The sequence below is a fragment of the Labrus bergylta genome, chromosome 23 (assembly GCF_963930695.1).
Source record: "Labrus bergylta chromosome 23, fLabBer1.1, whole genome shotgun sequence".
Taxonomy (NCBI): Eukaryota; Metazoa; Chordata; class Actinopteri; order Labriformes; family Labridae; genus Labrus; species Labrus bergylta.
In genome coordinates, this window is record NC_089217.1 from 6914051 (window position 1) to 6936885 (window position 22835).

The 22835-nt window shown below is 42.8% G+C and overlaps 1 protein-coding gene across 1 annotated transcript in view; it reads right to left on the bottom strand.

The window, feature by feature from the left end:
- pcloa (piccolo presynaptic cytomatrix protein a) overlaps positions 1-22835 on the bottom strand; it is a 53043-nt gene that overhangs the window by 25475 nt on the left and 4733 nt on the right. Inside the window, exons 3-6 of the mRNA XM_065951181.1 lie at positions 21544-22551; positions 9346-9543; positions 2196-6276; positions 327-1861 (exon numbers count right to left, since the gene is read on the bottom strand). Coding sequence (XP_065807253.1) covers positions 327-1861; positions 2196-6276; positions 9346-9543; positions 21544-22551 — 6822 coding nt within the window. The remainder of the gene's footprint in view (positions 1-326; positions 1862-2195; positions 6277-9345; positions 9544-21543; positions 22552-22835) is intronic.

The following is a 22835-nucleotide window of genomic DNA, read 5'->3' on the forward strand; positions in this document are numbered from 1 at the left end:
CACATAGTATGCCTTGTCATGAACATTCAAATCTGCAATTCTAAAACCAGCTCTGTTTTGTTCAAATAGCAGAGTTATCCCCAGTGCATCAAATGCATGTTATAAACTATTAAATTAAAGCTTCCTGACACATGCAAGAAATGGTAAAACCAATTAATGAGTCCACATGTCATTGTGGCTGCATGAGTATAACATGACATGCACTTGTTTGCTGGTGTTCCTTGGGCAAAAACTATGTAAATAACACAACTTCTTGGCCTTTGTTGGTCAGTGTCTGTTTTCTCTCCTATGTTTATTTAAATGATAGTAATAAAATGGGAACTTACATCACCATATTGGGTGCCAGATGTTGCCCTTTCTTCCCCTGTTGGACTCATGGGCTTTGGATCCGACATGGATCTTTGCATTGCTTTTGGTCCTCTGGGGCTTGATGGAGAGGCATGAGATTGATCCATACTTCCTCTTAGCTTTTGTGGACTTGTATCTCCCAGGGATTTATCATATGAAACAAACTCCATGGATTTGCTAGGGGATATACAGGGGGATATGGGGGAATAAAGCACTTTGGGAGACTTAGGAGGGGCTTGTAGTGTGGAGGAATCAACTTTAAGGTTAGGAGACTGGCCTATTTCTAGAGGGTTAGGTCGTTTCTTTGGTGAAGTTCTTTCAGAGTCAGATAGCTCCATCCTGGAGTCCATTATAATGTTCCCCTCTGAATCTGTTTGTATAGAAATTTCAGTGCGGGCTTGAAGTGACATATCTGACTGCCCTCCCCTATCACCCCTTGCAGTGCGTGGCCGGTTTTGCCGGCTCCTGGTCTGAGCCTCCCATTCATCTTGATCCTCATCATCCGTCTGCACACAACTGTCAACACTCTTTTTGGCACTACGCTTTTTTCTACCAGCTGTGTAAGCTTTGCTGACTGCTTCATCCTCTTCATCTGTCTGGCATCCACTATCTGTGATCTTTCTGGATAACACTGTGCCATCAGGTCCTAATACAATAGCCTCCTGCACACCATGCCCTATAGCGTCACCACCTGGGAACATCTGACGAAGCTTTTGCTCTTCTAGTTGCAGGCGAAGTTGCTCTTGGAGTCTCTGAATCTGCTCTAGCTGCTGCTGTTGCTGAGCATAGGTTTCTTTCTGCATCATAAGGTGAGCCTGTCTTTCCTCTTCTTGTTGGGTCAGAATCTGCTGCTTCATGACCTGCAGTTCCTCGAGTTCCTTCTGTACTAAGAGCTGTTCTTGCTCACGGAAACGTTGAATTTCCTGACGCTCCCATTCCAATTCCTCAGCAAGCCGCTGTTGTTTGAGTTTCTCCATCTCTAGCCTCTCACGCTCTACCATATACTGGCCATCCCCTGGAACCATGGGAGAGGACAGAGCCTCCAGTGAAGCAGCTATAGCCTCTAGGGATGCATCAGTGTAAGTGTCAAGGGATAAAGATGTTCCTGCTGTGTTGATAAGATGAGCAGGAGTAGTACCCCCTCTAGATATCTCCAGATTGAGTGGGACATCTCTAAACTCCTCAGTTTCAGTAGTAGAGATAGTGGACAAGAAACTGTGGGACCGTGTAAGTGGCAAGTTCTGGATATTTGACAAAGATGGCATGGTGTCGCTGGTATGCATTCCTGACAGTGTGTTGTATGATGTACTAAAGATGGATCCAGGTTGGGTGGTAATGGCATACGTAGAAGGTATTGGTGCTGCTACAGAGGAATAGACTACCCCATTTGATGATCTCAATACACTGCTCGTACCAAAGAGTGTACCCACAGTACTTGTGACTCTGGCTTGGGAATAGGGTGGGATTGTCATTCCAGCGTAATTCCCTTTCTTGGAGTAGTCAACAGCTTCACCTGTCAAAAGTCAAAAATATCAGTTGAGTCCAAGTAATTCAGACTTTAAGTTGAAGAAGCCATGCCTTATCCAAATTATGAAAAAGGTGGAAAAGGGAAAAAATTCGAAAATGTTGAAAAGTGCAACAATCATAAACAAGTTATACAGTAACAGCATGCAGGCACATGCAAAAATACTGTGACGAGAAAACAATTTGTTTTTGTGATTTGTCCATGCAAAAAAAAAAGAAGCCGAAACCAACCAAAAAAAAAAACACAACACGTTAGCCATGAATGAGTGGAGGCATTTCAAAGTGACATTTAAGTGAAAGGTCTGCAATGTCACTGCACTGACCTGCATCAGAAATCTTTGCAGAGGTAAGATCTACTGCACCTTCTGTGGTGCCACTGAAATTGTAGCTGTTCTTGCTCTTGTAAAAGAACAGGCCAGCTTCTGCTAGGTTAGTGTCTGACATTGATGGTTTAATTCCACTAAAACCCCTCATGCCATATGGTGATCGATCATACTGATAATGATCATCGCGATATCCAAAACGATCTTCCGGCAGGGGTGTGGTTGGTTGTTGAGTAGTGCAGCTTCCTGCAAATGGCAGCTTGTACACAACATCACAGCATACAGTTCTCTTTCCTGCAGTTAGATCCACTGGTTTGCCATCATAATCTGTGATAACTGCTGTGGCCACTTCTGAAGAAGCAGCATCCACTGATACAACAGTGTTGAATGGTTTTGTTGTGCTAAGGTCAACAGCTCCTGCCACTGTAGCTGTACCTGTATTTAATCCATTGGCAACACAACTTGAAATGGAGGTGGGTGCAATAGTCACAGGTGTGACCTGGAAAGTCCCTCCACCTGATCCAACTGAGAGGTTAATAGGGATCTCTGTACCAGTATGAGATAAGGACTGAAAATCAATTGGCCGATAGATAATTTGAGAAACAGGCTCAAAAGCTTTGTTTTTTGTCAGCTGCAGGGGCACTGAAGATATTTGAGAGGCGTCTACATTGTCACATTGCTGAATTGTGGCGGAACAGGTCACAATTGTAATGCTATCAGTCACTATAGAGACAGTGGATGATTCTGTACTGAGGTTGACCACAGATGACTGCACTGCACTGTTCTGACGACTGACATCAGCAGCCAAGGACTGACGTCTTGAGTCTGCGCCAGCAGACAGATCAACACCTTTCCTATCTGACTCAGGGTCCGCCTTCATAGTCCTCAAATCTACCACCTCAGAAGGTTGGACGGTCTGCCCAATCTGTGCTGGCAATTGGGGCTTAGGTTTCTCCATTGAGATTGGGACACCAGTTGCCCTTGGAGCTGGTACTGGTGGTGTTGCCCTTTCATGGACAACAGAGACAGTGGTCCTTTGAACTTCTGTGGTTACCACTTGAGAGATAAGGTTAGGCATAACCACAGGTGGCTGTGCTGAGGCAGATATAGCTTCAATTATGTGACAAGAACTGGATACGTGTTTTTCTGGACCACAAATCTCTTGACTTTCAATGGATTCTGTGACACGTGTGTATGCCAGAGGCACCCTGGTTGTTTGAGGAGGAGTTGGCTGTGGATGCTGCTGTGGATATGATTGAGTTTGAGGCTGTTGTTGGTGATAGCTTTGGGGCTGAGCATGGTGTGCAGGAGACGCTGGTCCGGGGCTGGAAGGAGCTTGAGTTGAGATGGTGTCTACTGGAGAGCTGGGCTGAGATGGCAGTGTGATGACCACATATGTGTCACGAAGATTTCTGGAAAATCTTGGAGAAGAAGGAGACTTTGGAGAGGGTTGAAACTGCTTGGTCTCAGAAGAAGGGCTCAAATTTAGGGCTATGTCGGAAGAGCCAGTGGGAAGTGCAGTGGGCCTTGTAGGATGCGAGACATGGGCTGGCGATGAAGGCTGTGAGCCAGGCTTTGGAGCAATTGGTGGTTTGACACCTTGTCCTGGTCTGTGGCTGTCCCCAATTCCAGCAGGAACAGTAGGCTTTGGGGGAACAGGTGGGGGAACGTGAGGTTTGTACATTGGTGAAACTACTTGTCTTGTTGTTGGTCCTTGGGCTGCAGTCATAGTCACTGTCTCTGGCCGGACTGAAGTTGCTGAAGCCTGTGGTGGAAGTGGGACTGGGGGTTTCCTTGGAAAAACAGTGGGCTTTGGTGGGGTTGGAGGAGGCAGTGGGGGTTCTTCAGATTTTTCCTGAGAATTAGCCCTACGCAGGACACTTGGCTTGGGGGGCACAGGTGGCGCAGTTGACACTACACTGGGAATACTGGGTGTGTACTGGGGAACTGTTGGTAAGGGTGATACATTGGCAATCACATGGGCTCTGGTCCTTGGAAGTTCACCAGATAAGTCTACAATTTCAGCCTGGGATGCTTCAATTATGGTATTAGGTGGTTGATCTGATGTGTTTGGCAGAGGAGACTCAGAAATTACTGTCACCGGCTCAGTTTCTGAAGCCATCGTGATGTCTGATAATTCAGTTCTCTCCTCTTTTCTAACAATACTCTCATCATCAGAAGACAACTCTCCTGAGGAGCACTGTGTCACCTTTAAGTCCGGAATGGGTTGGAGTGCCTTTCTAGATACAGTTGAATCCACTTCTGGCCCTTGCTGAGTTGGACTTGTTCCAGGAGTCAGGACCCTTTTCATTAGCTCTTCATATGCGGTTTCAGCATCCAACAATGGTTTCCCATCTTTCCCCAGTGTTACTGTACCGCTATCTGAGAAGGTTTTCTCAGACGGTTGCAACACTATTTGAGGGTTTGTGTTTTCGTTTTTGGGCTGCATATCTTGATATTCCTGCTCAAGCTTCATGAATTCTTTTCTTTTCTTTATCATGTCTTCATAAACTTCATCTGGGGATCTAAGCTTTTTGGGTTCAGCAGGAATGACAATTTTCTCTTGCTCCCCAAGATCAGCTGTTGAATTGTCAATAAGAGATGTATAGGCATAGTCTTCAATGAGCATGCCCCCATAAAGTGACTCCTTTCCAGGTTGAAGCTCTACTTTTTCAACTGTTGGAGAAGTAGCCCTGAGCATTATTTCCTCATAAGCCTCATCTGCAGATTTAAGAGTTTTTGTCTGTGGATTATCAATGTTTTGATCATCTGTTGGAGAGTAGAGAGATACTGATGTAGGCAGTTGATAAGTTTTCTGAACTGCCGCAATCTTTGCAGCATGGATTTCAAACCCTTCAGGATCTGATTCAATACTTGGAGAGAAATCAGAGCAGGATGATCGTCTGATTTCCTCCATTTCAGCTTCTTGCCTCAGTTCCTCAGTTGGTGAAGCGTCTTCAATGGGTGACAAGTTGCTTGGAGGTGTCCTTGAGTGCTCTCGCCTTCTTTGGGCTCGAATTTCATCTTTGTCTTTCTTTGATTTTTTTCCAGAGCCCTTCTGTTTTTCTTGCTCCCTTAGAAGCTCTTCTTCTTCCCGTAACTCATCTTCCTCAGAAGAGTCTTCAATAGTTGGTAGCATTTGACCAGGCTGTCTGTGTTTGGCTTTCCTATGTTGTTTACCCTCACCAGAACGGTTATGGCTTGGACTACTACTGTCACTGTCTTCATCAAGTGATGAAAGGGATGTTGGGGATGTTCCAGGAGTGAAGCTTGATGCATGCAGACTGGAAGACCCCTCACCTTTTGACCGATCATCTGGAGAGTCTGTAAGGCATTCCATTTCGGGGTCTCCATCATTATTAGGTATACGAATTGGGCTGCTGACAGTATTCAGCTCCATAGTTTGGAAATTGCGAACTGCAGTACCAATCCTTTCTTCTTCTACTTTTGTATCTTGTTCCTCCTCTTTGTTGGCATCAGGTTTTTCCAATGAGCTGCTAAGGATCTTATTTTCTTCATCATCTGGACTTATGGTGCTCTTCTTGGTAAGTCGCCTGGCTTTTCCAGATGTGCTCCTTTCTACAACCTCTGATTTCTTCTGTTCCATATGTTTCCTCTCATCCTCTCTAATCTTTCTCCGGATTAGATTTTCCTCATCAGACGGAGAAGCATCCTCATTCTCACTCATTTCCATAATTTGTTTTCGGATAAAGTCCTCATCATCCCCTGACATAGGGCTCTCTTTTCCAATGCTTTCACTGCTTTCATCGAGTGAATCTGCTCTGACTTCCATGGGCACGAGGAGCTTTTTCTTCGGGGTAGCTTTGGTCACCGAGAGTTCTCTGTCATCCTCTGAGCTAGGTGAATCAGGTGAGAGAGGAAGCACCTCTAATTTGCGTCTGGTCTTGAGAGTGTCTGTTAGTTTCTCCTCATCATCCTTTGGTTTCATGATAGCTTGGGCCTCAAGGATTGGAAGGACCATGCTTTCCAGCTTGGCTAGGTCTGATGGGCTGGTGGGGCTGCCCTCCGTGCCAGCAATTACTTTCTTTCCAGTGTCTTTCAAGGTTTCCACCACTTTCACCTGTTGGGTTAAAAAAAAAAAAAAACACAATAAGTTCATAAAAAGTCTAGTGAGTTCAGTTAAATCTTCTAAAATGTGTTGTGAGGGTATCATTTTGTTGTTTTAATTTCAAGGAACAAGGCAAATAAAGTACTTTTAAGGAATTATTTTAACTATCACTGGAGTGTACAGTTAAATGCTGTCTGTAAACTAATAATTGAACTTGAAAGTGTTTGAACAATGCTTTTCAGCCATTTGCATTTAATTGCTCTCCTGAAATGCCGATGTGCATTACAAAAGAAATAGCATAAAAATACATCATAAACACAAAAAAATCATAAAGTCCAACACAACTAGTGCTACACTATATACAATGGTCACCTCAGCGACTGCATCATCATCATCAATGGGCTTTTCCGATGGCTTTGATTTAGCCTCCTCTTTCTCCTCCACATTATGGGTTTTCTCCTTTATGCTATGTTCCTGCTCTCCTGCTACAGAGACTAGGGTTTCAGGTTTTTCTACAGGAGCAGAAGCTACTGATACAGACACACCTTCTTCATTTTTAAAAGTTGCTTCTATTGGGTCCTTTCCTGCATCAATTTGTGCAGTGTCATCTTTGTTACAGACAGTACTTGTCTCTAATTCTAAATTAGGTTTTTGGATTTTGTCATCAACAGGTTGGGACTCAAGCTCTTTTTGCTCAAGTTGTTCTTCAGTTTCTTTGTTCTCAGTGACTTTCTCATGGAGCTTCAAATCACTGTCTGTCAGACCTGACGTCTCTTTCTCTATTTCAGGTTCATATTCAGTAATCCTGTTTGTCTTTTTTGAACTAGCTTCTGTGTCATCCTTCATGTTCTCTCCATCACAGGCTTTATCTTTAACTTGTGTCTCACTAATGATACCAGACTGCATGGACTCCTCTGCGTTGACTTTGTCTTTTTCTTCACAATCAGGAGTAGCTGTTTTCTCAGATTCATTTACTGCTTTTAACATTGTATCTATTTGTGTCTGCTTTTCCTCTTCCCTGGCTACACTTTCTGCTACAATAGGCTTTTCTGTCTCCTCTGACTTCTCTGAAAATGATGCCGTCTCTACAAGGCTTTCCTGAGCGACTGATTCTGTTTCTTCTTTTTGTTTCTGTATCACTTCTTTGGGGATTTCTTCAGCAGCTGTTGGCTCTCTGGCTGTTTGTGATTGTTTTTGCTCTCTTACAGGGAGAACAACCTCTGTCTCAGTGGAGGAGAGGGCTGGACCTGATTCTGCTTGATTAACCTCCTCCTCTAGAGGTTTCTGGTCATTTGCCTTTTCAGCTGCTTTCTTTTCAGTTGCTTCTTCTTCAAAAGCGTTCCCCTTTTCAGGTTTTACCTCAACAGACCTCTCTGCATCTGCATTTCCCTTCACTACATCCTTTTTAAATGCTTTGCCATTCAATGATATATTCTCAATTTCTGCTGTTTCCTCAACTGTTTCCTTTTTAAGAGTTTCTTCCTCTACTATTTTTTCTTCTGCAGTGTCCTTTATTGTTTTCACCTCATCAGAAATTTTGTCTTCAACTCTCTCAGGTGTTTCCTCCTTAGCCATTTCCCCTTTAAGAATAACTTCTTCAGAAGCCTTATTCTCTAAAGCGTTCTCATTTGTTTTCTCAGGTGCCTTTGTTTCCTCTTCAACCGGAGCACCAGGAGGTGATTTATCAGCTGAGTCAAGAGGAGTATGCCCTTTCTCTTTTTCCTCAACTATTTTAGCCTGACTGTCCTCCTCTGAGGCTGAAACAAGAGGTTTGTTTTCTGAAACGTCTAATTGTTCCGATTTATTGTTGTCTGGTTTTAATTCTTGCTTGTTTTCATCAAGTTTAGAGACCTCAATGTTGTCAGTAGGGGCTACAGGAGCTACCTTTTCTGCAGCTTCAACTGGAGGAAGAGGAGTGTCTTCTCCTGCCAATGGCTTATCTGCTATTGGTTCTGGTTCAACCTTTAATTCTTCAATGACCTCATTTTTCACACTGGGTTCTACACTGTTTGCCTCAAGTTTTTCAGTGATATCTGTTTGCTCCTCATCAACAGCTGTACCCTCTGTATGTGATGGAGTTTGAATTGGTGGAGTATCTTGTGCTTCATCTATCTTTGGCTGCTCAATTTGCTCACATCGTTCCGCCTCTGTTATTTTTTCCTCTTTTACATTTGCAGCTGTAGAATCTGACATTTTATCAAGTGTGACAGGAACTTCGTGTGGTAATGATTCTGGGCTCATTGTAGGCTCTGGCTCAATTGAATTTGTTGTCACTTCTGAGAGCTTTTCTGGGATGGTCTCTATTTTGTCATTATCTGGTTGGGAAGCTGCAGATTCACTCTGAGAAATCTGTGGACCTGGCTCTGTTTCTACCTCAGCAGGGATTGTTGTCTCATCTGAGAGCTTTTCTGGGATGGTCTCTATTTTGTCATTATCTGGTTGGGAAGCTGCAGCTTCACTCTGAGAAATCTGTGGATCTGGCTCTGTTTCTACCTCAGCAGGGATTGTTGTCTCATCTGAACCTTTATTTGTCAATAGATCTTGCTCCTCAGTATTAACAGGGGGAGAAATCTCCTCTGTTACATTCTCAGAGCTACTCTGTTGTTCTGGAACTGCTGGGATTTCAGTGACAGGGGCACTCTGGGCTTCTTGCTCAACATTGGGTGGCTCCTTCTCAGGGAGAGGATGTTCCTCTGCTACTTCCTCAGAGCAACTCTGCTGTTGCTCAGCAGCTGGGATTTCACTGACTGCTGCAATTTGTGTTTGTTGATCAGCATCAGATTTCTCTGTCTCAAGCTGAGGACCATCCTCTCCAATTTTCTCAGCGGAGCCCTGCTGCTGTTCGACTGCCTGAGCTGCAGGGATATCCTCAGCTACACTCTCTGAAATTGGAATTTGCTGTTCAGGTAGAATTACAGGCTCTGACTCTGTTTCAGCTGCAAGCGGCTGTTCTGGTTCTTCTGACTGTGGTATTTCTTGAGGAGTGCAATCAGGTGGAGGAGGGGCACTAGCAGAAAGAGGGGCATCATGATCAGGTGAAATGGATGCACTATCCAGTGAGGGGGTGCTTGCACTCTCTACCTTGGTCTCAGGAGCAGGTGGGGTTGGGTCTGCTGCTTCTACTACAGGTTTGCTATCTACAGCAGTAGGGGCAGGGGTGGAGGAGGGAACAGGAGCAGGTGGTTGCTTCTTCGGGGATTCCATGGCTTGAGATGGCACGTCTCCTAGCTGACCCGACATGGCTCTTTGGGTCTGACAATGGAGGCAAAGCCATTCTTTCTGTAAGACAAGGATAACAACAAATTGTTACTCGTCAATCTAATAACTGTTCGATTAAACTGCAGGAAAATTCACACAAAAAAGTAGAATATGTCTTCAATCAAACACAGTTATGTGATGCAATATGTTTGTACTGAGTTAAAATGTCACTCTGACAAGGCACCAGTTGAGATTCTTCCATTTCTGGGAAGCTTTTACATTTGCCGGACTTAAGAGACAGACCCATGATGAATAATGCATGGTAATGGGACAGGAGTTTACCAGTGCATGTCAGAAAGGCCTTTGTAGACATTGCATGTAGCAGACTTTAACAAGAGACTGTGTCTGAATGTGTATTTGTGGTTTTATTATTGGTGTGCACATGTGAATGCATGCTTTCAACATGACAGTAGAATGTACACATGTCTGAAACATGTTTTAACACGACCATTCAGCCTGTCGTAAATCAAACATTAAAGCCAGCAAAGACCTTTTTCTTTTCTTTTTTTTTAATTCAGGGCCGTTTATTCTTTGAGTTCCATTAATTTGTCTATAAAATGCTCTGATGAATCTGTCCTGTCATTCTATTTTGTTATTGTTGTATATTTTCAGGTTATTATTTTAACACAGGGCTCAATAGGAACATGCTGTAGGCTGAAGGCCATGCAGCGGTTGATATTTCAAGAGCTGCAGCTAATATTGGAGTTAAGTGGCCAGCACTTCATGCTTTAAGTGGAAACAAAAGTGAAAATAAACAAAAAGGCTGTAATTAAAGATAAATAAATAACTCTATAATCACTATAAACAAATACATCCACCTATCCACAAGGGGAGAACAGGCCAGAACATTTTATATAGAAAGCACACACATTCATCTTCCACACACACCACATGCAAACACACAAATACAGAGACTGTCAGAAGAGGTGAGAGTCAGCATGTTTTGAACCCTCTACTCTGACTAGAAAAAAAAAACACTCTCACAATTCTCTGTGCAGCCCCCCCTCCGATTGTGCATGTCTTCGCCTGGCTTAGCAGGAGGGTTTATGCTAAAATCGGGTTTCAGTGAAGATCTCAGCCTGCATAATAAACCATGCAGCAGACAAGCCACTTCTCTTCACAAAAAGAAAGGAGGAGACAGGAGGAGGAGGTAAAAGACGACTGAGGGAATGTCGCAGCAGCAAAGTCAGGGTAAATAAGGCATGAGGCTAACCTGCTTCCATCTGTGCCAAAAGAGAAGGAGACTCACTTTAGAAAGAATGACAGGCCTGCACCCACATCCCAGTGGCATGAACCCAACCATAAAAAGGCAGAAAAAATGTTTTGATAGCATAAATATTTATAGTGTTTATAAATTCATGATTCACAACAAAAGGAATAGTGATGAAACAGGGAGTTTTAGAGTTTGGAAGGAGTGAAGGTAACTGATGAAAAAATAGTATCCACAAAAGATGCCAGGTTGCCTTCAATCATGAAGGTTTGCTGACGTTAGTAACATTCCCAGCTTGACAGAAATCCAGTTAATCCTCAGACCTGGTGATGGACACAGCACAGATGCCAGTGCATTTTGGGTGTGTGTGTATATGTGCGTGGACAAGGACGCGCTATCTACATGACCCCTCCCAGCAGGAACGGATGAGAGGACTTGAGATAGGAGTTTCACCGGCTCGACGGCTCCATCAGTTAAACCAGAAAGAGCAGGCACTGAGGGCCGGAGAGATGGCAGCCGATAAGAAGAGCTGCAAACACGCTCCATCAGACAGTCGGTCAACCTCAGCCGCTTCAGAGACAGACATGTTAACAACACATCAAAACAGGCTCACTTAGAGCTTTTATCACCTTATCAAAATCACTTGGTCAGTGTGTTTCTTAAAGCTACGGTGCAGAAATTCTCCCTTTTAAGTAATTTGCAATAATCCCCTTGTATAAGCAGACATGGTGATCTGATTCACTACTTTTGCTTAATTGCCATCTCCAACGTATATCCTACTGACATGTCCTGCAGCAATCTCCCTGAAGGGCAATCAAGGCATTAAGAGTCCTACTGGCTTTATTTAAAGCTTGGCAGCTCCGACATAAACAGCCAGAAACTCATTTCAGAAGTCTGTACACAATGAGTGTGTGTTTATCTCCCCAGGTAGGCTGGAGCACTTAATGCCTCAGCAAAAAGCTGGAGCCAAAGATGTCCAGCCAGTTATTAAAAGCGTGTTCTCTCTGTCCTTGTTGTTAAGAATTTATTTAAAATGGTTCTAAAACACGTGATCTCTTAGATTATCAAACAATAATTCTGCCGATTCTGTCACTGCAGATTTAGTACTCTTTATTTTTAGACTTTTGCGCAACATAACACACATTAATAACGCAATTCTGAGTCCACAGCCATGCTTGGAGTTCTGTTCCTGCTCTTCACAAGACATTGCCTTAAGCTAAAAGCTATCATAAGTATGCTAACATGCTCAAATGTGTGCATGTTTATATTTAGCATGTAATATTTATAGTGTTGTGTGTTAGCATGCCAAGATTTCCTAAACAGTACAAGCAAAGCTGTCGTAGTAGTTGATTATAAAACCATGGAAAGAACAAACTTATTTTTATCAGCATGATGGCAGTATTCAAAAAACTTGAATCCAACATTTCTTTAATCCTCATCAAAAATAAACAGAATCTATTTGGGGGGGGGATTGTGATGGGAACAGTTTGTAGAAATATAAAAGTTAAGTTATTGTAGCTCTTAAAGGGCCGGTGGGCCTTACAGTCAAAAAGATTTGTTGTTTGGACATTCTATTGATATCTGGGCCAAATTATGTTGACAGTTCATTCATGACAAACAGGAAATGCTTCTTGGATCAGACTACAATGTGAAATTAAACAAGTTTCAACAGAAAGCCATAACCATTTCCTCCCAACAAACAAACTGGAAGATGTCACCATATTAAGCACATCATAAGGTTTCAGCTATTGATGAGGCTCTGTGTTGTGTTTACATGTGTATTACATTTCACAACAATTTATCAAACAAATGTTGAGGAAATCTCAGTCTGACAACAGGGATTGATTGACCTGCCAATAGACCAAGATTGTTAAGCCACACTAGTAGCATGGTTAAAAAATAATGAACCAATTAATTGATAATGGAAATCAACATTTAAAGCCCTTTTATTAACAAGGGAAACGCTTGTCTTGCTACATTTCCTTGTAACATACACTAACAAGACAGGTCTATTTTTATACAACAATCTATCGGCTTCAAGCGTTCAGATAACTGCAATGTGCCGCTGTAATGATGAATTCTAGGAACAGGAGCATGGATGATTCATAAAAGCAGGGGGGGAGTCACTCGCTCACATCACTATCTTACAAGGGTGTCTTCTACCAGCACATGTGCATGGAAACCAAACAGGTGACACATATCAGCACCCACAGAGATTGGATTCTGACGGTGATGATGATATGCACACACTCAGATGAAAGGCATGAAATACCTCGGAAACGAGATGTCAACTTGCTCTCTCCTCCCATGTCACATTTCTATAAGTATAAACTCAACGTGACAGATTAAAGACATATTAACATCTCCAAGAAAAAAAACAAACAAAAATCCACAGACAACCAGATACTGTACCCCATGTTGGTTATTGTTTCCAACTGGGAGTTGGAGTGTTGTGTAGGTCGGTTCAGCTCTTTGATTAAGACATGGGATCCTATGAGGTTTACTTGACTAAATTTAGTTTGAGTCTGGCACCGAGAGTGGGAGGAGAACATGATCTAGAGGATGGGACAGATGGATGAAAACACATGGGAGGATGTAGAAGAGACAGGTGGAGGGGGGGGGGGGGGGGGGGGAGTAAGAGTGATAATGTTGTGTGAGAAACAAGAGAAAACAGGAAGCTGGGGAAAAGGGGACATAACAAAAGGCAGGAGGGGAAAAAAAAGAGAGTGATGTACTGTGGGAAAAGGTAAAGCAGTAGAAGTTAAAGAGCTTATTGGTCATTGGAGGTGACTCAACACCTGCCTCTGCCAACAAGCTTTACTTTATCGCCCCTTAAATCTGTTAATCAATTGCCAGGAAGTCAGGAAAAGCTGCAGTTCCTTTTGGCTGCCAAGAATGACCGAAAGACGTTACAGCACAATTTAGATCTTAGTTGTATAGCAGCACTACATCCAGGTTTACTTCTACACCTGGCTTTTATCTCATAGGGTGTTTACTCAAGGAGGGTTCAATCTCAAAATAAAGGAAACAGTCCAAAATTGTCATGATTATGCGAATGGATTAGGAGTTTACTGCCATTCTTTTATTAGCAGCAAGACCGTATCCTGTAGAAAAGAAATGGATGTAGCTTGACTACGGTGCGACTAAAGGGACAAAATAGCATTCGGTCAATGCAATTACAAAAATGCATGCATTCATTTCAGACCTTATTCTCATCATGATTAACATGTTAATGCTGACAGTCCTAAAAAAAACATACACAATGAAATGTCATCACTTTACAACATGTTTCTGCGTGAAAGTCCACAAAGACTTGGGAGGGTGATCAGAACTGAGCTTTCAACAGCATCCGGAGCTAATGATGGATTTCACACTGAGACCTGTCAGCAGGTAAAAGAAGGAATATTTTCTAAAACAAACCCTAACCAAGCGATTCCTTTAAACACGATTATTTTTTCCATCCTTATTCTAAGGTCTCCATCTGTACAGTACAGGCAAGAAACACTGATTGACGTTCATGTAACCAAGGTAGAAGGCATATTATTGTGTTACCATGCAACACCCACAATCCCAGAGAGCTTTGAAAAGGCTTTGGTTTCTAAATGGATTTGTTCTTGAATGTTAACAATGCAATTGTAGTCCAACACTATTTCAGACTATGAGAATTTTTGTTTTTTAAAAGAGACGACTTCAGGCAGTCCTTGCTGACTGAAAGGGACATTTTATCCTGTAAGACACAAATGATATTTATAATCAGCATGTTTCTGTAGTCAGTAAGTGCTCTTCTGCATCAGATACAAAGAAAGTCAAAGATAACGCATTAGAATCATTATTAAAGGAATATTAATAGAAAAACTATGAGAAGAGTTAGTGTTCTTTGCAGTACTGATCGAGTCACCTTTCTGTGCTAAAGCTCTCGCTAAGAGTTAAGTCTTAAAGTCGTTCCCCTTTTCACATTGATGATGACTGCTGAGTGGTCAGCTTATTATAATGCACTATTCTGCAAGCACAACATAACGGCAGCAGCTTGTTTGGAAGCCAAAAAAGATCTTTGTCCTAATAAATGTCCCACTGTTATAGATGTTCCCATCTCAGGGTTCAAAGCGCTGCACGCACCCTTTTCAAGTGATCCATGCTCATGTGTTGATGTAATTCACGTTTGAATCATGAAACTAAATGTTACGCGAGTGTTGGATGCCTTAAGGTTGGAGAGGCTGGGCTCGGCACCAGGAGATTGTTGGCTTTTATCCCAAAAGAAGCAGCAACATTGGAGTTGGAAAGTGGAATAAAAATGAATGTGCTTTCCAAAAACCTCCTGAGGAGAAGTGCATTTAACCGCCGGGTAGTAGCAACAGGACTGTGGTCAAACTGGTCAGATTGTAGGCTGCGATGAGTGTAACCAAACATGAGTGAATCAGAGTGCTTCAGGAAAACACATCTCCTGATAAAATAGAAGTTAATAATCCAATTGTGTAGCCAAATGTTCATGTTTTCCCTTGATAGCAGTGTCAAGCTGCTCTGTTGTGGATTGATATTCCTCAGCTATAGAGTGAAAAAGTGCCAGAGGGAAGAGAAAAGGTGTGTGTGTGTGTGTGTGTGTCTGTCTGTCTCTGTTTTTATATTGGATGTGACAACAGGAAGAGGTGTGAGACAGCAGCTATAAGTGCGCTGAGCCAGAGGATTAGGAAGAGAGAGACATTTGTTTCAGGGCATTTTCTGACCGCATCCATGTTTATCTGAAGCCCACTACATAATCTGCCTGTCTTTGTGTGTCCCATCCATAGAGGAAGTTGGGTTTTAAGGATTCAAAGATGCTTGTCTGTCTTCTGTAAATAACCTTAAAGCATATTTGGAATAAAAGGATCTGATTCCCTCATAGCTAAACAAACGAAATCATTTTCAGCTTGGGTTTGCCTGACTGAGAGTCAAACCTTAAAGGTTGTTTGCCTTAACCAACTGGAGGGCGTTTATCATTTTCTCACCAGCTTTACAGATTGTGGAACAAAAACAGTTAATACTGCTTTAAATGTTGAGAGGTCGCTACGGCTTTATCCAGTTGACCTTTTGTCGCGGGTTATTTTTAGCATAAAAATCTCTTGTAGACTACTGTCCAGCATGTTAGAATTCCCACCCCATTGTCCATTCAGTGTAAAGGTTATATCGAATAAGCTGTGGCCTTTGGTTTACATCAATATTTGGAGACTTGTTTTAGAGACATGGCCTTCAGAGGTGGAGAATAGGTGGACTGTGTTCAAATCTACTGAGGCTGGTTCATCAGCTGCGCTAACATGAACCTGCAAGATCAATGTCTTAAATGTGATTTATTGATATATGAACAAACAGACATTGACCGTCTTCTTTAAGTCAGATTTTTATCATAAATATAACTAGACAATTAAAGTAAACTGTCAAGTTTGAAACATCTGTGGGGAACTCTCAGATTGTGAGGATTCTGGCTCCCCCTGTGGACAAAGTGGTAACGTCTTATCTTTGCTGATTTTGTCCTATTTATGTGTAAGAAACACTCTGTACCAAAAACTCATCACGCCTTATTTTAACCATCAGCCTGAAAAAAATGGTCTGTTTCAGAGCTTGCTGTTTATGACACCTACCCAGCATGAGTGGTAACATAAATCAAAAACATCTAAGTAGGAATAATCCATCTTATTCCTGATGGTCTGGTTTGCTTTTGCAGCTTATATAGAAGCATCAGTATTCATTTCAGTGTGTTTCATAACGAGCCAAAAACTCCTCTCAGGAGCTTTAAGTTTCTCTGAGTGTCGTGAAATATAGACTCTTGGTGAGAAAAGTGAGAAATACTCGTCTAGCATCAACAAGGAGCATCACTACTCTGTGAAATAAGCGGTTACATTTCAGCCTCAAAGACGCTTCAAAAACCAACACAGTCGTGTGGAGTGGAGAGCTCCATATGCTGAGTTGAAATGCACTCTCACCAAATCGTGTATGTGTTTAAAATTGTTGCTTCATCCGATGTCTCCGCCTGACAAATAAACTGTGCCTATAGGTGCTGTTAATGTGACTCAGAGGCGTGAGTCACAAGTGCTAAGACAAACCCCAACAGTCAGGTTGTCATAGTCTGCGCTGCTTAGGGCAGCACAGGCTGGCACCCATATCCTTTGTGACACCCCCCCCCCCCCCCCCCCCTCCCTCCTCTCGACTCCCTTGTTGGACTCCGTTTTTTCTGTCAGAGGATTTTCTCTCTTCTGTTATGAGCCTGTCCTCCTGCACGCCACATTCACAGGGGATCTGTGTGTGTGTTTGTTTCTCAATTCACAGGTCTTTAGAGTTGTTTTTCTACATTGTCATAGGACAGAAATATGTGTCCTTTTTCTGTGTAAATGTATGAATAAAAAGGGGTATGTGTGATTATGATGTTTTCTACATGTTTTCAGAAGCTGCCTTCCAGCTGCACTCCCTTTATCACTTTCTATATTTCCCCATAAAGATGAAAGGAACTACTTAAAAAAAAACAATCTGCTTTCCTCTAAGGATTCTTAATGCACAAAAATTATTTTTAGAGGTGAAATGATTTCCAATCCTGTCTCTACTGTTTGCCTCACCTATCGGATATCAATTTTTGGAGAGGAAATAGGAGTCAGACACTCAGACTTGCTTTTTCAACTCACATCATTGACTCTCCTGTCAGTGCAGTAAAGCGTGTTTCAAACAGGAGAGACAGCAGCGACAGTCTGGATGTAAATACAACAGCCTGTGTTAACTAGATGAGGCCTGTGCCAGAATGAGTGTGTTCTCAAGTGTCTGTGTGTCCTTGCCTCTCTGTCTCACCAGGCCTGAGAGCTGGCACACATAATGCTCTTGGCTTTCTCCCTCTAACCCTTCTGGGCACTGACTTGGCTCTGTGGCTAAAATGTGGCCCTTGCTAAGCATGTGAGCACCAGTAAATTAGAAAGGGGATAATTGGAAATCATTCTGGAGTGGAGCCGGAGGGCGAGCTGTGTAAAAAGGAAGAGACAAGACAGAGCCTGAGGACAGCTCATTTCAATCCTAACAATTTCTTAAACAAAGATAAAGTGCTTGCCAAAGCTTGAGCAAGGTCCAGGACCTACAAACAAAATAGTAATCCTTCAGCTTGTGTGTACAATTACTAAGGCAAAGAAAATAAAGAGTATTAAAGGAACGCTTTGTTCCTATTTATGTTCAAGCATTTACCCTGCTAAATCAACAACAATACACAAACAGAGGGACCAAGCACCCACTCAACAACACCTAAATGTCTAAAAATAGCATCCATTTCAAGCCTTCCAAGGTGGCCGTGGGGGGTGGGGGGGTGGGGGGGGGACTCTGTGGGTTGCCTAATGCATTAGGAAGACCCTTTTTTTAAAAAAGCAGGAAATATGAAAGACAGAAGACAAAAGGCACTGGAAAGGGAGGGAGAGAGAGGGAGAGAGGGAGTGAGAGCTGCCCTGCAGTAGCTTGTGCTCTCCTCTTTGTGCATGTGACTATTTTTATACACTTCAGCCTCCTGGGCGAGTGACGGCGAAGCTTTGAGGCAACAGGATTGCATGGGCCCAAAACAGACTAACCTGAGATACACAAACAAGCATCAAACAACGATAAAAACACAACTGAGTGCAAGATGCAAACAGTTATGTAAAGACAACAACTCAAATCTGACTAACAAATTTACTAGCCTTATATTTGAAATATAAGGCTAAATCTCTTGCCAGGCAGATTATACCAGAGGCTGTTTCTGTATTCTGCATGCATGTGTACATGTGTGTAATGTAAAAATGACCACAGAGGAGGCCTTTATCTGCCAGTGCAGACTCTGGAGGGTTCAGACTGCTGGTAGGTATTGTTATTCTGTGGGCACAACCACAGAATAACAATGAGGGAGGAGGACACAGGAAACACCATGAAGTGAGCATGTGTAAGCATATCGAGCTCACAGACGAGAGAGTGTGCAGAACATGGGCCTACCGACGATACCATGGCTGCACAAATAACCGTTTGCAGCTGTATGCCTTTGGCAGGTGGAAGGACTATGAAGGGATATACACCTCAACCTAAAGGAGATATATTATGCTGATCCATATTTCAAGACATACAATGTTACCATGTTGGATGAAAACCTCTGCTGTGACTCTTTGAAAGAGGTCTTTGAAAGAAAGATGCGATTTAGCTAGTTTTGACACTAGAAGTTGTATAGGATGTATATTGCAGCTTCCTCTCTTAACTTGGATTCTGTGAGTCGTGCTTGTTAGGAAAGAGGTGCTTCGCCCATTTTACGTAAGACTTCTCCGATGAGCACACTCATTACAGATAAGGCCAACATGGCATGGAGCCTGAGCTTCAGTAACATCGCTGAGCAGCACTAAACACAGACACACATTTACAGACTTTTTCCTACATCAAAGGGGGAACGACACTGAGAAAAGCAAAGGGATGGCACCACTGAGGGAGAGTCTGACACAGAGAAAAGACTGTGTTTAAAAGCAGGATAAGCACCAAAAAAACAGCAGCATCAAGTGAGTCTCCTCTGGGCCTTATGAAGATGGAAACAGATTAAAGGATACAGAAGAAGGCGACATAAAACAGAGGGGTAATAATGATATGGAGGACATTCTGGAAAAGGGGCAAAACATGAAGGGCTGTGCCAGACAGGAGAAAGAAAGAGAAAACCATGAATGTATGCATTTGAGTCACCTGAGACACCTGAATCCAGGATCAGGTCTAGAATGAAATGACACGCTTCCTGTTGGCCTTTTAATCCTTTTAGGAAGGAGAGATTACGTCTACTTTCACACACGTGGTGATACAGTGTGCAAACACTCTCATCATCATGTATTAAAACGGAAAGACAAGCAGTACTGACGCTTAATACAAAATATATCAATCTATCTATCTATACTGTATCTATCTGTATGATCAAAGGCATTATAGTTATTGAAACAAGCAACAGCCCTTCAGAATAAAAGTTTACACCAGTGGTCTTACTTATTCAGTAGTCTTGCAAATAAAACATGCTGTTCAGCCCCTTCACACACACATTCCCCAGGTACACACACTCTGACCCACTCTCATACGTCAGCAAGTGAACCCCCCACTGACAGTCGACATTCTGACAGCGAATGACACAGACATGAGGCACAGTAAGTGGGGGGTAGATGACTCAGCCGAGGTGTTGTGTATGTGTCTCTTCTACAGCCTTATTCAACAAGGTATGTGCAAGATGTAACTTATGTTCAAGAGCAAATCCATCATTTATTTGTATTCAGTACACGATGAGTCAAATATGATTCATCCTCTTTTGTACTCAATTTGAGCTGAATCATTCTTTAAGTCAAAACTGAGCTGACTATTCTGGCGTAAAGACGAACTGATGTTTATGAGACTCATCTATTCTGTTCGGGTATTTGTGGCCTCAATTTCTTTCTTTTATAGCAAATTTCATTGTTTCCATGCTTTTCTTCAATTAACACTGCATAGAGACATAAATGGTCAAATAAATTGAGTGTTAATCTACTGTAAAAAAAAAATTGTAAACAAACGGCCGCCATCTTGAAAACTAGTTTTGGCTATCAAAAATGCAACTACAAAAACTTTACAAAATAACAGTGGATTTTCACATGAGATCTTTTACATTTCCTGTGCATAGATCTCAGCTTAGTTCCACTAGCTGTTAGAGAGGGCTCCTTAGTGAGCCAGAAATACACAGCAAATAACTTAAGACACACTAAAACCAGCAGCTAACAAAGTAGCTAACACGTGAAGCCTATACAGACGACAAGGTGATAAACGTGCTCCGAGTGCTTAGGGGATAGAATCAAACATCAAACTATGAGTGTCAATTCAATTTAACCACGCATGGATTTCATTTTCAAAGAAATTACAAGACTGAATTGACAAAGAGAGGCACATAAACAACAACTAGGATCCGTTAAATTACGTGGAGGAAGTATATGTCAACATGATTTGCCTGCATGCTAAGAATAACTTTTTGGCCCACTCCCCTAAATATACTGATTCTACACCATAGTGTAGTGTCTGTTCTGTGGATCTGAACACAGTCCTCTGAGGATTCTACTAAATGAGATACCACAGCAGCGCCAGAAACTAGTCGCCACAACTTAAGAGAAAAGCAGGCCAAAGGTGTTTGATTTCCACAACCTTTGGTAGGCAAGATAAGACTGTGAATGGAGAAACTCTCATTGATACAAACACACAAGCAAACACACATTCCACAAAATACAATGATGCAACAAAAGAATAGTTAATCTAAAGAAATGTGTGTATTCTTCACATAAACCCAACAAGTACACACACAAGCAAACCCCATGCAGACTATCAAGTGTCAGAGTCAAGTGTCAATTGTTTGAAGTGCTCTTCAATGATGAGACGTCCAGTTTAAACAACCCCTATTCATTTTGACATTTCTGGCTGCCCTCTCTACTAGAGAAAGCCTGATAGTACTGAGACTGGCATTTTAAAACACAGCTTAAATTGACCACATCCATTCATTCAGTGGTCAAACATGTGCAGATGTCTTTCCAGCGTCTATTTGAGTAATGCAGAGTAATGTACTAAGTACAACTCAGAACGTTAATCTTCGTTTAATGGTACTCTGCTGGATGCTTGTGGGGAAAACAGAGCTAAGAAATGGCACTGCTGATGGTATCACTTCACTGTGACCTATTTCAATGAAACATCTAGAGGAGGTTTGGGCTCTATTTATAAGCGACAGAAATGCATATATTACTGGGAGGTGCAGTGTACCCAAAGCACAGGAAGCTATGAAGCTAAAGATAACTGCAGTAACAGTGTCTTACCTCTCCTAAATGGGGAGTTGGGTTAAATCCACACAGGTTGCAGACCTTCTTCTTGCACTCGGTGCAAAGGCTGAAGTTGGGTGTGTCTGCTGAACCGACGTTCAGATCCACATTACAGAGAGGGCAGCTTTCCTTGGTGGTTGAGGCTGGTGCAGGAGCAGGTGAAGGTTTGGATGCTGGTTCCTTGTCTTTCTTCTCCACAGAAAGAGTTCTGGGAGGTTTCTTGGACCAGGCTGGTGGGGTGTCAGGAGCAGAGTCTGAATCAGGAGGAGACCCCGGAGGAGAGAACGGCGAATCCGGAGGGGAACCTGGTCCGGAGTCAACGGGGGAGTCTGGGGGCGACCCAGGAGGAGCCCCTGCTGCCTTGTCATCCTCGCCGGTGACAATATTAGTGGCTGAACTCAAGAGCGATGATCCGAAGCTGAACATTTGAGAAGCTGCAGCGGGAGGTTTTGCGGACTCTGTTAACCCTCCAAAACCTCCAAACAACTTCCCAGCAACTGAGTCCTCCTGCTTTGATGCTGCCGGTGCTTGAGGTTTTGACGATTCCATCAAACCGCCAAATCCGCCAAAGAACCCTCCGGCAGCTTGGGATGCAGCTGCAGGAGGTTTGGCTACGTCTGTTAAACCTCCCAGACTGATACCCCCTAACCCCCCAAAGAAACTAGATTCCTGTTTTGCTTTAGCTGGAGACTGCTGGGGAGTGGACTTCTGCTGGATGGGGCGACCGGTCTTGGGGTCGATCTTTGGGGATCCTCCCATTGAGGAGCCTGGGGAAGAAGGTACAGGAGAAGATGGACCTGGAGATTTCTGCCTCGGTGTTGTTGGCGGTGTCAACCCTTGGTCGGTGGTACTTTGCTGCTTTATCAGGAGCTTGCCAGGCTTACCGGGTGCTTGTCTCTGGGGGGAGGGTGGGGCTGAGCCTTGTTTGGGTTTTGTCATGCCGGGGGGATCCATACCTCCCATCGCTCGCTGCATCTGGCAGTTCAGACACAGCCACTCTTTACCCTGTGCATGAAACAGGAGATGGGTTAGGTTTGACTGGGACACATTTCCAGACTGTTATGAGCAGACATCAATGGGATGTGTAATTACAGTATAAACACAGCCAGCCAGAACCAATCAAACCCCTACAATAAGCTCTATAGTTTATTTGTTTAGCGTAAATACAGACAAATTTACAGACATCTACATGAATGGGCGTTTCAAATGAGCTGAATTCTGTTCTACCAAACCAAATCGCCTCTTATAACATTAAAGAAATTAAAATCTGGCAAAATCCTCATTAGTCA